Source organism: Sus scrofa, chromosome 2 (genome assembly GCF_000003025.6).
Source record: "Sus scrofa isolate TJ Tabasco breed Duroc chromosome 2, Sscrofa11.1, whole genome shotgun sequence".
Lineage (NCBI taxonomy): Eukaryota > Metazoa > Chordata > Mammalia > Artiodactyla > Suidae > Sus > Sus scrofa.
This window is the reverse complement of record NC_010444.4, coordinates 60,505,344-60,520,354: the sequence shown is the minus strand read 5'-3', so window position 1 is coordinate 60,520,354 and position 15,011 is coordinate 60,505,344. Positions and strand designations below refer to the sequence as shown.

General features: G+C 49.3%; 1 protein-coding gene across 1 annotated transcript in view; it reads left to right on the top strand.

The window, feature by feature from the left end:
• Positions 1-15,011, top strand: part of MYO9B (myosin IXB) — a 111,875-nt gene that overhangs the window by 47,125 nt on the left and 49,739 nt on the right. The window contains 1 exon segment of the mRNA XM_021083575.1: positions 8,173-8,267. Coding sequence (XP_020939234.1) covers positions 8,173-8,267 — 95 coding nt within the window.

Sequence of the window (15,011 nt, the reverse complement as noted above, 5' to 3'; positions counted from 1 at the left end):
CACATGTGCAAAAGCACCGTCAACACTTGGGAAGGGAGGTCCCTGTGGCTAGACCAGGAAGACAGAGGAGGGCAACCCCACAACCAAGAAGTTTCCCCTGTAAGCGACTTAGCGACCAAGGACAGCTGCAGTGTTACCTGGGGGCAGTGGAATTATCCCAGTTCAGGTGACCTCCGCCTGGCCAGAAGGACCACTGCCCTCTAAGCTGAGGCTGGGTGTCTTCTCTCCCAGGGAACCCCGACTCCGGGCTTATCTGTCAACACGGGAGTCGGGCAAGCTTGCTTGCCTTGGTGAGCTCACTCCACGGGGTTTTGGATTTTGCCATCTGAAAACAAAACACTATTTGCCTAACTCAATCTGTCTCTAGATTGTCCAGTTTCTGTGTGGGATGCGCAAAAGCCCAGGTGTGAATTCAGGGCTCCGGAATCTGCCTGCCTAGCTGCCAGGCCCCTGGGTGAAATGCTTCTGGCCAGGGTGGGCACACACCCAAAAAGTCCCAGGCCCGTTTGCCTGGCTCTCAGTGCTGAGAACCAGTCTGGACCAGAGACTGAGGGATGACAGGCAAGGTGTGGGCTAGAAGCAGGGCTTTCAACCCAGGGTCATGTCAACCACCCACTTTTAGACCTTGAGGAGGTCAGCTGACCTCTCTGCACCTGTTCTCTCATCTGAAATGGGGAAGACAAGTCTGTCCCTTAGATGAATTTGAGCAAAAGAAAGAGTCACAAGGGAGTTCCCATTGTGGCTCAGCAGGTTAAGGACTTGATGAGGATTCAGGTTTGATCCTTGGCCTGGATTAGTGGGTTAAGGATCCAGCATTTCTGCAAGCTGTGGTGTAGGTCACAGATGCAGCTTGGATCTGGTGTTGCTGTGGCTGTGGCGTAGGCCTCAGCTGCAGCTCTGATTCTACCCCTATCCTGAGAACTTCCATATGCCACAGGTATAACTGTAAAAAGAAAAAAAAAAAAAAAAGAGTCACAAGCCTGCAGCCTGGCACGGGGCTGGCACACACCACAGGTCATTCTTTGATGTTATATCACCTTTCCTCCTAAAATAATTACAGTGCATCCAACAGAGAAAAGAGCCATCCTGTTAGATAGAAAATACACCTTTTAACTACTTCTGGCTAAGTAGGCTGCTCAACCAAGAATGACTTTGATTTAAAAAACCATTTTCAAGGAGTTCCCATTGTGACTCAGCAGGTTAAGAACCCAACAGTGTCCATAAGTATGTGGGTTCGATCCCTGGCCTTGCTAAATGGGTTAGGGATCTGGCGTTGCTGCAAGCTGTGGTGTAGGTTGCAGACATGGCTTGAATCCCAAGTTGCTGTGGCTGTGGTGTAGGCCCACAGCCACAGCTCTGATTCGATCCCTACCTAGCCTGAGAACTTCCATATGCTGCAGCTGTGGCCCTAAAAATAAAAGGAAAAAAAAAATCTTTTGCAGGGAGTTCCCTGTTGGCTCAGCAGGTTAAAGACCTGGTGTTGGAGTTCCCATCGTGGCACAAAGGAAACAAATACAACTAGGAACCATGAGGTTGAGGGTTCAATCCCTGGCCTGGCTCAGTGGGTTAAGGACCCGGCATTGCTGTGAGCTATGGTGTAGATCGCAGATGTGGCTCGGATCTGGCGTTGCTGTGGCTGTGGCGTAGGCCGGTGGCTACAGCTCCGATTCTACCCCTAGCCTGGGAACCTCCATATACTGCGGGTGTGGCCCTAAAAAGACAAACAAACAAAAAAGACCTGGGGTTGTCACTCCTGTGTCACAGGTTCAGTCTCTGGTCAGGGAACTTTTGCAGGCCACGGGTGTGGCCAAGAAAATTTTAAAAGGTAAAAGAAAGAACTTTTTGTGTGTGTGTCTTTTTAGGGCTGCACCTGCGGCATGTGGAAGTTCCCAGGCTAGGGGTAGAATCGGAGCTGTTACAGCAACGCCAGATCCAAGCCACGTCTGCAACCTAAGACACAGCTGATGGCAATGCCAGATCGCTGACCCACTAAGCAATGCCAGGGATCGAACCTGCATCTTCATGGGTAATAGTCAGATTTGTTTCCGCTGAGTCAGGACGGTAACTCCAGAAAAAACTTTTTTCAGTCTCCCAAAAGAACCTCAAAGGCAGAGGCAATTGGAAGAGAGTCAGACATCCCTCAGTGCTCTTGGCATCTTTGGCAGAGTGGGGGAGCCACCTGGGGGGTATCAGAAGAGGAAAGTGCTTCTTTGTTCATTTTACCTAGAAACCCTAACTGGGGGCGGAGGTGAATTATAGGGTCATCTCTTTATGGTTTTTTCCTTTTGCTGGGTAAACTTGTAGTGTGGCTCTGTATCTTTTTTTCCAAAGCATGTAACTTGTATTAGAAACATGTCTTTTATATTAAAAAAAAAAAAAAAAAAAAAAAGGCGGGAGGAACATTTCTGAGCAAGCCAGAGGCCCTTCCCAAATAACACTTTGCCAGGGCTGTGGCTTTTCTGTGTGTGATGAGAAGACAGCACGAGCACGTGGCCTCCCCGCCCCAGTGCCAGATCACATCACACCGCTGCTGGCACCGGTGTCCCACTTCCTCCTCTCCCATCCATCCTCAGCTCCACATGACCCACCAGCCACACCAGCCACCCTGGAGCTTGGAGGCCACACACACCCCTGGCTACACAATAGCTCTCCTCGCTTCGCTTCAAGCGCCAGGCCAGCATTTCCTCTCCTCCGACGGACGGACGTATAATAGCACCAACCGGATATTTTTAGATCAGCTTTGAAAAGTCTCAGTGTGTGGAGACCGCATACCAGACGCATGAGGTCACTGGGCCCCCGCGCTGGTAATCGCAGAACCAGAGAGCTGGTGGGCTCTCACATCCCAAAGACATTCCCTCTTGTCCCCAGGATCCCAGGCCAGGCTATTGCTTTAGAAATCGCCACAGCGGCTTGTCCTGAATTCGGAAGGAACCGCTATGGTTCTTCCGGATGTGAACATGCATTTCTGGGGTGTCTCCACGGCAGGCCTGGAACCCCAGGCACTTCAGGGACTGAGCACTGGCCCCTGGAGAGAGCCCGCATTGGGTGGGACGTCCCTTCACCATCTGTTTGTAGTTAGGACAGCCAGGACTTCACATGCTCGTTTGTGGGTGCTCCTTTTATCACAGAGCAGTCCTGCCCTCAGCTCAGCCATCACCCTGCAGGATCTGGAAGGAAAGGAGGAGACAGATCTGCTGTCTGCTTTTCCCAGTGCAGCAGCTCAAGAGCCAGAAGCTAGCTTCACCCCAGAAGCTAAAACTAGCAAAAGTAGGAGATTAAACCTGAAAGGAGTTCCCGTTGTGGCTCAGTGGGTTAAGGATCTAGTGTTGCCTCATGCTGCAGCGTAGGTTGCAGATATGGCTGGGATCTGGCCTTGCTGTGGCTGTGGTGTAGGCCTCAGCTGCAGCTCCAATTCAACCCCTAGCCCAGGAACTTCCATATGCCACAGGTACGGCCATAAAAAGAAAAAGGAAACCTGGAAAGACAGTTTTCTTCCCCCAGGGTACCCCTCAGCGCCTGCAACTCACATGGGGGCCCTCATTATAGGAGGGGGCCCAAGACCACCCAACCCTGCAAATCCCTCTTACCCCTGTCTGTACATTAGCAGAGCTTCTCAAGCCTGGCAATTTGGCTATCACTGGGGACATTTGGGGTTGTCAAAGATGCCACTGGCATCTGGTGGGTTGAGGCCAGGGATGCTGCTCAAAACCCTGCAGTGCCAAGAACGGCCCCTCCCCAGAGATTGATCCGACCCCAAGTAGCAGCTGTGCTGAGGCCGGGAACCCTGCACCAGGTTCCCCAGACACTTGGGAGAGCAGGGCAGACTGAGGCCCAGCCCCCAGCAGCTGGCCAGTATCTCAGTCACACCAGGTCCTGGTGAAGAAGAGGGAGTGTGGGCTCAAGTCTGGGTTCTGTCTCCATAAGGCCATGTGGAGACACCGCACCCCCCCTGGAAGGTACGCCCTTTTGCAGTTGGGCCGGGTTGCCTCTCCGAGGCCTCCTCTTCTTGGCAATTTGGTGATTTGTTCAGATTTTACAGTGAGGCCCATTTCTGGCATTTGGAGCCTCAGGGGCAGCAGAGCAGGAAGTCACTCATCCTATGACCTGATCAGCAGGGAGCATGAGCAACGCGTGGGCCCAAGCAGGGCCACTGCCCTGATCTTGAGCCCTTGCTAAGTGGAGCCATTTTCTGAACGTATCCCAGGCCTGCCAGCAGGCCCTTTGTTCATGGGGCTTTGATGGGGCTTCTACCTTCAAGAGGTCACACCAGAAGCTCTGATCAGTGATCTACCCACACCCGTCCCCCCTGCTGAATGAGGGCTTCAGGAAAACCCCGGCTCCTCTAATCTCTCTCGTCCTGACTCCCCTGAGAGCCTGGCCACCTCTCTCCACCCAGCCCTTGTCCCCCACCCCAACAGACCCACAGACACACACACACACACATCCTGCAGCAGATCTTGGCAATGGCCTTCCCACCGCCTCCCAGCTGCAGCCTCCTTCCTCCCAGCCCTCCCTGTACGGCTCAGCCTCCTCAAACAAGCACATCAAAACAACACAGCCTAGAGTTCCTGTTGTGGCTCAGTGGGTTACGAACCCAGCTAGCATCCATCAGTATGCAGGTTCAATCCCTGGCCTCATTCAGTGGGTTAAGTATCTGGCGTTGCCACAAGCTGTGGATAGGTTGCAAACATGGCTCAGATCCAGCGTTGCTGTGGCGTAGACCAGCAACTACTTCTCCAATTCAACCCCTAGCCTGGCAACTAGCATATGCCATAGGTGTAGCCCTGAAAAGCAAAACAAATAAGCAGACAAACAAAACATGAGCCTGACACCCTTTTCGATGCTGCTAGGCTTCCCTTTCCACGTGTGACTTTTCACCCCGCCATGCCATCTCTGCCTGTCCCCTCATTGCCCAGCCTCACAGCCTCACCACTGGCCTGCTACTCCCCAACACAGGGAACCCCACTCCCTGGGCACCTTTCCAACCCTAAGTTCCCCCAAGGCACCACTGCACGTTCTCCCTGTCTGGGTACCACATGGGAATCGGGGAATCCCAGGAACTGGGAAGCAGGCAGAGGGTGTTCCCTGTCATAATCTGGATGGTGACCCCAGGGGGGACCCCATCAAGCCATAGGCTCTGCGCACTACATGGACATTCCTCCGGGTATTGGGAATGAAACCCTAGTTCGCACCACAACATGGACAAACCCCAAAAACATCATGTCGAGTGAAAGAAGCCAGACATGAAAGGCTGCCTAGTGTGTGCCTCCACTTCTGTGAGACGTCTAGGGCAGGCAAATCCACAGAGACAGAAAGCAGATGAGTGGTTGCCAGGGGCTGGGGATTGGCTGCTCATGGGGCTGGGGCTTCCTTTGGGGGGATGGAGATGTTCCGGCACTGGATAGAGGTGATGGTTGCACAGCGTTGTGAATGCACTCAATGCCACTGAGTTGTTCATTTTAAAATGCTTGGGTTTGAAGTTCCCATCGTGGCTCAGCAGGAACAAACCGAGCTGATATCCATGAGGATGCGGGTTCCATCCCCGGCCTCACTCAGTGGGTTAAGGAATCCGGTGTTGCCGTGAGCTGTGGTGTAGGTTGAAGATGCAGCTCAGACCCCCCTGTTGCTGTGGCTGTGGTGTAGGCTGGCAGGTGCAGCTCCGAGTCAACCCCTAGCCTGGGAACTTCCATATGTCTCGGGCGCAGCCCTAAGAAGACAAGATAAAATAAAATGCTTGGTTTTATGTTATGCCCATATTAGTCCAATTTTTTAAAATCTGGCTATGAACCAATTTGTCATCCCATGGAATTGTAAGACCCTTTCTAGGATGGGACCTGTCCCCAGGCTGGTGCCTGGAGCCCGCATCAACCAAGGGCCTTGCAAACTCTTGGCAAATAAATACTGTGGATACTAAATACTTTAAGCTTTATGGGCCAGACAGGCTCTGTCACAGCCACCCTGCCGTCACAGCACAAAAGCCATCATGACCGATCAGTAAATGAACAGGCCTGGCTGTGTGCCAATACACTTAATTTACGGACACTGAAACGTGAATAGAATTTTCACATGTCAGGAAATATTACTTTTCTTGGGGTTGTTTTCTTGTAAAAAACCATTTACAAATGTGAAAACCACTCTGGGCTCACAGGCAGTAGAAAAACATGCAGTGGACTGGATCTGGCCCACAGGCTGGGGTTTGCTCCATGAAAACAGTTATTACTGAAAAACAGTTCCTACAATTGACATTGCTAACGTCCAAGACTTAAAACTCGAGCCCCTCCCACAACCCACATACAAAGATAAAGAATCAGTCCACGATTGTTCATTAGGTTGGCAACAGAGGGACAGAAGGAAATATAAAGCGAGGTATATCTGCAGATGTGCTCCTATTTATATTTTGATGGAAACCATTAATGTGTGTACGTTTCTTTTGGCTGTGCTATAAGAATACATTGTTAAGTAATTCAGTACAGCATTACCTCCTTCCTAATACCTTAATAGTTTAGATTCCATAATGAATCCTCAAAGAAGCATTATACTTTGTATACTCTGTGGCTTTTTGTTGTTTGGTTCGGTTTTTTTATGGCCACACCCACCACATATGGATATTCCTGGGCCAGGGATTGAAGCCAAGCTGCAGCTGCAACCTACACAGCAGCTGTGGCAACACCAGATCCTTTAACCCACTGCGCCAGGCAGGGATTGAACCTGTGCCTCTGAAGCAACCTGAGCCACTGCAGTGAGATTCTTTTTCTTTTTCTTTTTTTTTTTTTTTTTTTTTTTTTTTTTGTCTTTTTGCCATTTCTAGGGCTGCTTCTGCGGCATATGGAGGTTCCCAGGCTAGGGATCTAATCGGAGCTGTAGCCACTGGCCTACACCAGAGCCGCAACAACTCGGGATCCGAGCCGCATCTGCAACCTACACCACAGCTCACGGCAACGCCGGATCCCCAACCCACTGAGCAAGGCCAGGGATCCAACCTGCAACCTCATGGTTCCTAGTTGGATTCATTAACCACTGAGCCATGACGGGAACTCCTGCAGTGAGAGTCTTAACCCACTTTGCCACATCAGGAACTCCAGGAATGTAGGGGTTTTTTTGGGGTTTTTGTTTTGTTTTTTTTGCTTTTTAAGGCTGCACCCGTGGCATGTGGAAGTTCCCAGTCTAGGGCTCTAATCAGAGCTGTAGCTGCCAGCCTACACCACAGCCACAGCAACGTCAGATCCGAGCCACATCTGGGACCTACACCACAGCTCGCGGCAACACGGATCCTTAACTCACTGAGCGAGGCCAGGGATTGAACCCACAACCTCATGGTTCCTAGTCAGATTCGTTTCCGCTGAGCCATAACAGGAACTCCCAGGAATGTAGTATTTTAATCATAACTCTGCCAGTATCTTTATCTGGGGACCCGCTGCTATTTTTGTCTTTATGAAATTTTTGTCACCAAAAAAGGCAGGATTACATTTTTTCCCTTCCCTATTGAGTTTGTATAGTTATTCTTAGTTATCAAAATAAATTACTCATATTGCTTTGAGACTTTGAAATGGTAAATATTCATGATGCATGAAAAAGCATGACAGGTAACTGTATGATCTTAATTACATAAAAATGGATACTTCATTGTGTAGATACACAAACGAGACCTATAAACTGCTTGTGATTTTTGATAACTTTTTTTTTTTTGCTTCCTATTTGCTTGTGTTTTTTGGTTTCCTATTATACATGTTAGCTTGGAAAGCTTAGAAATGAATGTTGCTTCAGAGTTCCCATGGTGGCTCAGCAGTAACAAACCCAGCTAGTATCCATGAGGATACATGTTCGATCCCTGGCCTTGCTCAGTGGGTTAAGGATCCAGCATTGCTACACCTGTGGCATAAGTCCCAGCTCCAGCTCAGATTCAGTCCCCTGGCCCGGGAACTTCCATATGCCACAAGTGCAGCTGAAAAAGAAACAAACAAAAAAAAGCTTAAAAAAAAAAAGTAAGTACATTGGATGCGCTACCTACCTTTGTATTTTCTGGGTCTCACCTAGAGTCACTGAGTGGACTTCCAGGCAAGCCAGGGTCCACAATACCCAGAGGGATCCCCACCCCCACCCCAAAGCGCCAGGCTAAGGCCTCTAGAAATTCCATCCCCACAATCTGAAAACCTACTTTTGTTTTCCTCACAGGCCTTCGGAAATGCTAAAACAGCCCACAACAACAATTCCAGCCGATTTGGGAAATTCATCCAGGTCAACTATCTGGAGAGTGGCATCGTGAGAGGGTGAGTTGTCAGCCGCCCACCCTGCGCACTCCGCCCTCAGTCTAGGGTTCTGAGCTTCCCTGCAGCGTGGAGCCGGGAGCTGGGTGCTGAAACCATGGCCTTGCGGGCACTAGTGAATTGTACGGGGAAGCAAGTGTACTTTTCAGCCATTGATGTGAAAGTGTGAGGTGGGAAGAGTCACTGGGAAAGGGGCAGCACCTTGGAAATCAACCCTACCTACCCAAGGCATCCCTTGGGGCATTTACCATAGGCCCAGGGACCCATGGAGTAAGTACAGTGAGCATGGCATCATGGTCCTGGCATGGTGGGGTTTGCGAAGGGCAGGCAAGGGTACACCAACCTATTTCCTGGTCTTGATGTTTCTAATTCAGTGGGTCTAGGGATGCCACAAGGAGAGTTGATGTAGACTCTGGCATTTGACAGAAGTGCCCCTTTAGTCAAAAGGAGATATGATGCCAGGTAGCAAAGTGAGGAAGTTGTCTGGGGAAGTACTAAAATGAGGTGTTGTGTGGAAAGGAGGGAGGATAGATACATTGATGGATGGATGGATTTGTGGGTGGGTAAGTGAATTCATTCATGGATGGATGGATGGGTGGATGGATGGATGGATAGATGGTTGGGTAGATTCATGAATGGGTGGAAGGATGGATTCATGGATAGGTGGATGAATGGGTAGATTCATGAATAAGTGGATGGAATCATTGGTAGATAGGTAGATTCACGAGTGGATAGATTGGTACGTTGATGGATTCAGATGGATAGATGGATGAGTGGGTGGGTGTGTGGGTAGGTGGTAACTAGATTGTGAAGTGGCTGCTGGTGGAAGTTAAAACAGATCAGCATTTTGTGCCAGAAATGTGAGTTCCTTAGGTGGGGTCACAGTCACATCAACTAAATGTGTAGCATTGAAATTGTGTTCATTTTAACTCTGTGCAACGGTCCTGCTTATGAAAATATCTGGCAGCTTTATACAGTTAATTAATGTTAAAAGGAATTAGCTATTTTATCATAGTATTTAAGTTGAAATGTCATTTCAGAATTCAGTTCAGTAGGGTTTTTTTTAATGTATATTCTGGGTAGTTTCAGTTAGTTTTAAAATATGTAATTATGATTTAATACCGCAGTGTTTAGGAATTTTTTTTTTTTTTTTTTTTTTTTTTTGTCTTTTTGTCTTTTTGCTATTTCTTTGAGCCGCTCCTGAGGCATATGGAGGTTCCCAGGCTAGGGGTTGAATCGGAGCTGTAGCCACTGGCCTACGCCACAGCCCACAGCCACAGCAACACGGGATCCGAGCCACATCTGCAACCTACACCACAGCTCACGGCAACGCTGGATCGTTAACCCACTGAGCAAGGGCAGGGACCGAACCCGCAACCTCATGGCTCCTAGTCAGATTCGTTAACCACTGCGCCACGACGGGAACTCCAGGAAATTTTTTTTAAGGGCTACACTCGCAGCATATGGAAGTTCCCAGGCTGGGGGTCAAATTGAAGCTACAACTGCTGGCCTATGCCACAGCCACAGCAACACCCGATCCTTAACCCACTGAGCGAGGCCAGGGATTGAACCTGCATCCTCATGGATACTAGTCAGGTTCATAACCAATGATCCACGATGGGAACTATGGAAATTTTTTAATATGCAAAGATCTTATGAGCCGATAAAACTATTTCAAAGTGTGGGGGGAAAAAGTATTTCAGCACAGTCCATTGCCTGGTACTAGAAGGCACCCCTCGCCCTCTGCATCCTGGTGTGAGGGTCTGCAGTGACAGTGGGATTTGCAGAGGCTCCAGGTGATGCTCTGAGCAGCAGGATAAGAAGCCTTAAATGTTATATGTAGGAAGAGCTGAGCAATAGGCCCCTGGAGGCCGAGAGAAGGCATTGATGTTTCAGGAAAGGAGAGGTCCTCTAAGAGGATTGATTTCAAAATCCACCTAAACTTAGAGTTCCTGCTGTAGCTCAGCAGGTTAAGAACCCGACTGGTATCCATCAGGATACCAGTTCGATCCCTGGCCTGACTCAGTGACCTAGGGATCTGGCATTGCCATGAGCTGTGGTATAGGTCCCGGACACAGCTTGGATCCCGTGTTACTGTGGCTGTGGCATAGGCCTCCAGCTGCAGCTCCAATTCAGCCTCTAGCCTGGGAACTTCCATTTGCTGCAAGTGCAGCACCCCAAAAAAAACAGGTCCACCTAAACCTGCCTGATGATCCTTTCAGTTGATGGTGTATATTTAAGACAAGAACAGCAATGTTGTTTTCCCAAATACTGCAGCCGCTGGCTTCTTACCCCCACCACACCTCCCCACCCCTCACCCCCCGCTGCCCAGACTGCAACAGCAGTCTGGCCCTCGATAAATGCCGCCTCTGCTCTGGCCTCTTAGCCCTCAGGGATACTTGGAAGCAGGCGGTTCTTCCCATGGCCTGAGCCCCTCCAGGAATCATTGAGGGGTCTCTCCCCAAATACTGCTGGGCCCAGCTTGGCATATGCATGGGCGGAGCCACCCACCTGTTCCCACTTATCCTGCAAGTCTCAACCTTTCCTCCACATAGACCCTCACTCCTTATTATATTTTATATATATATATTTTATATATATATGTGTGTATATATATTTATATATATGTATATATATTTTTATATATATATGTGTGTATATATATATATTTTTTTTTTTTTTGCTTTTACTTTTTTTAGGGCCACACCCATGGCATATGGAAGTTCCCAGGCTAGGGGTCAAATCGGAGCTGTATCCGCTGGCCTACACCAGAGCCACAGCAACACCAGATCCAAGCCGCGTCTACAATCTATACCACAGCTCACGGCAGTGCTGGGTCCTCAACCCACTGAGCAAGGCCAGGGATCGAACCCACAACCTCCTGGTTGCTAGTCAGATTCGTTTCTGCTGCATCATGACGGGAACTCCATTATTATATCATTTTTTTGTTTTTGTTTTTTGCTTTTTAGGGCCACAAGTGCAGTATATGGAAGTTCCCAAGCTAGGGGTCGAATTGGAGCTGCAGCTGCCGGTCTACACCATAGTCACGGTAACACAGGATCCAAGCCGCATCTGCAACCTGCACCACAGCGCACAACAGTGTCGGATCCTTAATCCACTGACCGAGGCCAGGGATGGACCCCACATCCTCATGGATCCTAGTCGAGTTTGTTACTGCTGGGCCACAATGGAAATTCTCCTCACTCCTTATTTTAAATTTATTTTAAATAGGGGTCGATATTTTGCCACATTGCAGAGGCTTGTGGGAGACGCCCAGAGTTATCTCACTGGGCAGACGACACAGAAACAGTTTCTGTAGTTTCAGGGGCTCCCTTAAGGGGAAGCAGAGACTCCAAGAGGCTGCTTCACATTTTCCCAGGTCCCGGGGCTGGCTCTTCGGTCCCCAGGCTGGATGCCAGAGCCGTCGCTGCCAGTGGGCACCACTCCCTAACTCCTCCACACAGCTCCCTCCTTTCTCTGGACTCTTTTTTGTGTTCTATGGCTTTTTGAAACAATGTACCCCAAACTCAAAATAATAAGAGTTTATTCTCTCACAGTCCTGAAGGTCAGAAGTCCAAGTGTGTGGGCAGGGCTGGGCTCCCCCTCCAGTAGGTCTTGGGGAGGATCCCTCCTGGGCTCTTCCAGCTTCTGGGGGCCCCAGGCATCCTTGGCTTGTGGCTGCATCACCCCAGTCTCTGCCTCTATCTTCACAAGGGCCTTATCCCCTGTGTCTCTCTGTGATCTCTTCTGTCTTTTAGGACTCTTGGATTTTTTTTTTTTTTTTTTTTTGTGGCAGGGGGTGCTGCACCTGCAGCATATGGAAGTTCCCAAGTTAAGGGGCGAACTGGAGCTGCAGCTGAGGCCTGCGCCACAGGCACAGTTATGCCAGATCCAAGCCACGTCTGGGACCTATACCGCAGCTTGTAGCAGCACCAGACCCTTAACCCACTGATAGAGGCCAGGGATTGAACCCACATCATCAGCAAGCTGGCAGGTTCTTAGCTGGCTGAGCCACAACAGGAACTCCCTTGTCCTTGGATTTAGGGCCCATTCAGACCATGGAGGAAGATCTCATCCCAGATCCTTCACAATGAAGATCTGTTAAGATCTTCATTCACCATCACAGCCACACATTCCAGGTAGACTTACCTTCTGGGGTTTACCCTTCGACCCAGCACACCAGTGTGGCTGGCCCTCAGCTAGGTGGCCAGCCTGCCCTGCCTGCCTCAGCTCTCGTCAGGCTCAGGGCTGCTGGCCCTGGGGGACTGGGTCTCGTAGACCAGCTTCTAAGAGTCCTATCTGTGGCCTCAGATTCAGGAAAGGAAGTCCTGCCTCAGCCTTTGACCATGGCCTGCCCACACTCTGAGGAGGGTGGTGCACTTCCCGTCCAGCCGTGAGGAGCAGGCCCAGACCCGGTTCTGCTTTTGGGCCAGTGACACTTCTCAATGCCACTTCCCGCCAAGGCCAAGGGTCAGGGGCAGTCCAAGCCTTCCCTCAGTTCCCCAATTTGCAAGACAACTTCCTGTGGGCTCAGAGGCTCAGGCTACCTCCCTCCTGTGGAGTCCCAGGCAGCATGTGGCCTCTCCCAATTTTTTTTATTTTTTCCTTTTTACGGCTGCACCTACAGCATATGGAAATTCCCAGGCTAGGGGTTCAATCAGATCTGCAGGGGCCAGCCACAGCCACAGCAAAGCTGGATCCGAGCCACATCTGTGACCTGTGCTACAGCTTGAGGCAACACTAGATCCTTAACCCACTGAGTGTGGTTAGGGATCAAACCCACATCCTCATGGATACTGGTTGGGTTCTTAACCCTCTGAGCTACAACGGGAACTCCTCTCCCAATTTTTAGTACCTCATTCACCAATAGGAGTCACAGTGCCTGTCCAGGGGCGGTTGGGGGGAAGGTTAAATCCAGGGCATTAAATCCCTGCAAAATAGTGCCTAGAAACTCACAGAATTCAAGGAAAGGGTTCTTCTGTTTGTTTGTTTTTAGGCAAGAAATAGATTTATTAAAATAGGACACTTGCGAGAAATGCAAGCAGGGAGGCACAGAAGCTCTGCCTCAAGGAAAGGTCGTGTCTCCATTATCACTGAGAGTGTGGTTGCAGGGGTGCCTTGTCCCTGCCCCAGCACCCACACAGCCTCATCTCCCCAACAGCCACACACCCAGATCCATCTGGGGACTCAATCAATCTCAGATCATATAGGACTGCAGTATTTACTATTGAAAAAAATCCATAGGGAGTTCCCGTCGTGGCGCAGTGGCTAACTAATACGACTAGGAACCATGAGGTTGCAGGTTCCATCCCTGGCCTTGCTCAGTGGGTTAAGGATCCGGTGTTGCCGTCAGCTGTGGTGTAGGTCACAGACACGGCTCAGATCCCCCGTCGCTGTGGCTGTGGCTCTGGCTAGGCCAGTGGCTACAGCTCCAATTCGACCCCTATCCTGGGAATCTCCATATGCCGCGGGAGCGGCCCTAGAAAAGGCAAAAAAACAAAAAGAAAAAAAGAAAAAGAAAAAAAATCCATGTATGTCGGGTTAGTAGACTATTACATTTAGAATGGATGGGCAATGAGGGCCTATTGTACAGAACAGGGAACTGTGTCCAGTCTCTTGGGATACAACATGATGGTGGATGATATGAGAAAAAGAATGTATGTATATGTATGACTCTGTCATTTAGCTGTACAACAGAAATTGGCACAACGTTGTAAATCAACTATAATTTTTAAAAATACCAAAAAAAGAAATCCATGTATAAATGCACCCACAATTCAAACCCATGTTATTCAAGGGTCAACTCTATATATTAAATGAGTCTTTTTTTTTTTTTCAATTGTAGCAAATCCAAACTGATCTTTTTTCTTTTTTTTTTTTTTTTTTTTTTTTTTTTTGTCTTTTTGCCTTTTTGCCTTTTCTAGGGCTGCTTCTGTGGCATATGGAGGTTCCCAGTCTAGGGGTCTAATCAGAGCTGTAGCCATCAGCCTTCACCAGAGCCACAGCAACATGGGATCTGAGCCGCGTCTGCAACCTACACCACAGCTCACGGCAACGCTGGATCCTTAACCCACTGAGAGAGGCCAGGGATCAAACCCCCAAACCTCATCATTCCTAGTCAGATTCGTTAACCACTGCGCCACAACGGAACTCCAATCCAAACTAATCTCGATCAGTGGCTTCTTGGGAGTGGGTGGCAGGGAGGAATGACAGAGGGCCCAAGGAGACTTTTTGGGATGACCAATGTGTTCACTGTCTTGGTCATGGTGGTAGACCCACAGATGTTTGCAGTTCATCCATCACATACTTTGTCATGAATCAGTCGTACATAATAAAGCTGTTTGGGAATTCTCATTGTGGCTTAGTGATCATTCACCTGACTAGTATCCATGAGGACGCGGGTTCGATCTCTGTCCTCAATCAGTGAGTTAAAGGATCTGGCATTGCCATGAGCTGTGGTGTAGGTCGCAGACACAGCTCGAATGCCACGTTGCTGTGGCTGTGGTGTAGGTCAGTGGCTACAGCCCGGATTCGACCCCTAGCCTGGGAACTTCTATATGCCACAGGTGCAGTCCTAAAAAGACAGAGGAAAAAAAAAAAGCTCTTTGGGGGCAGGGAGGTTGTTTTTATTTATTTTCATTGTTTTTTTTAATTAAAGTATAGTTGACTTATGATGTGCTAATTTCTGTTGTATAGCAAAATGGCTTATACACATATATATGTCCGTGTGTGTGTGTGTGTGTGTGT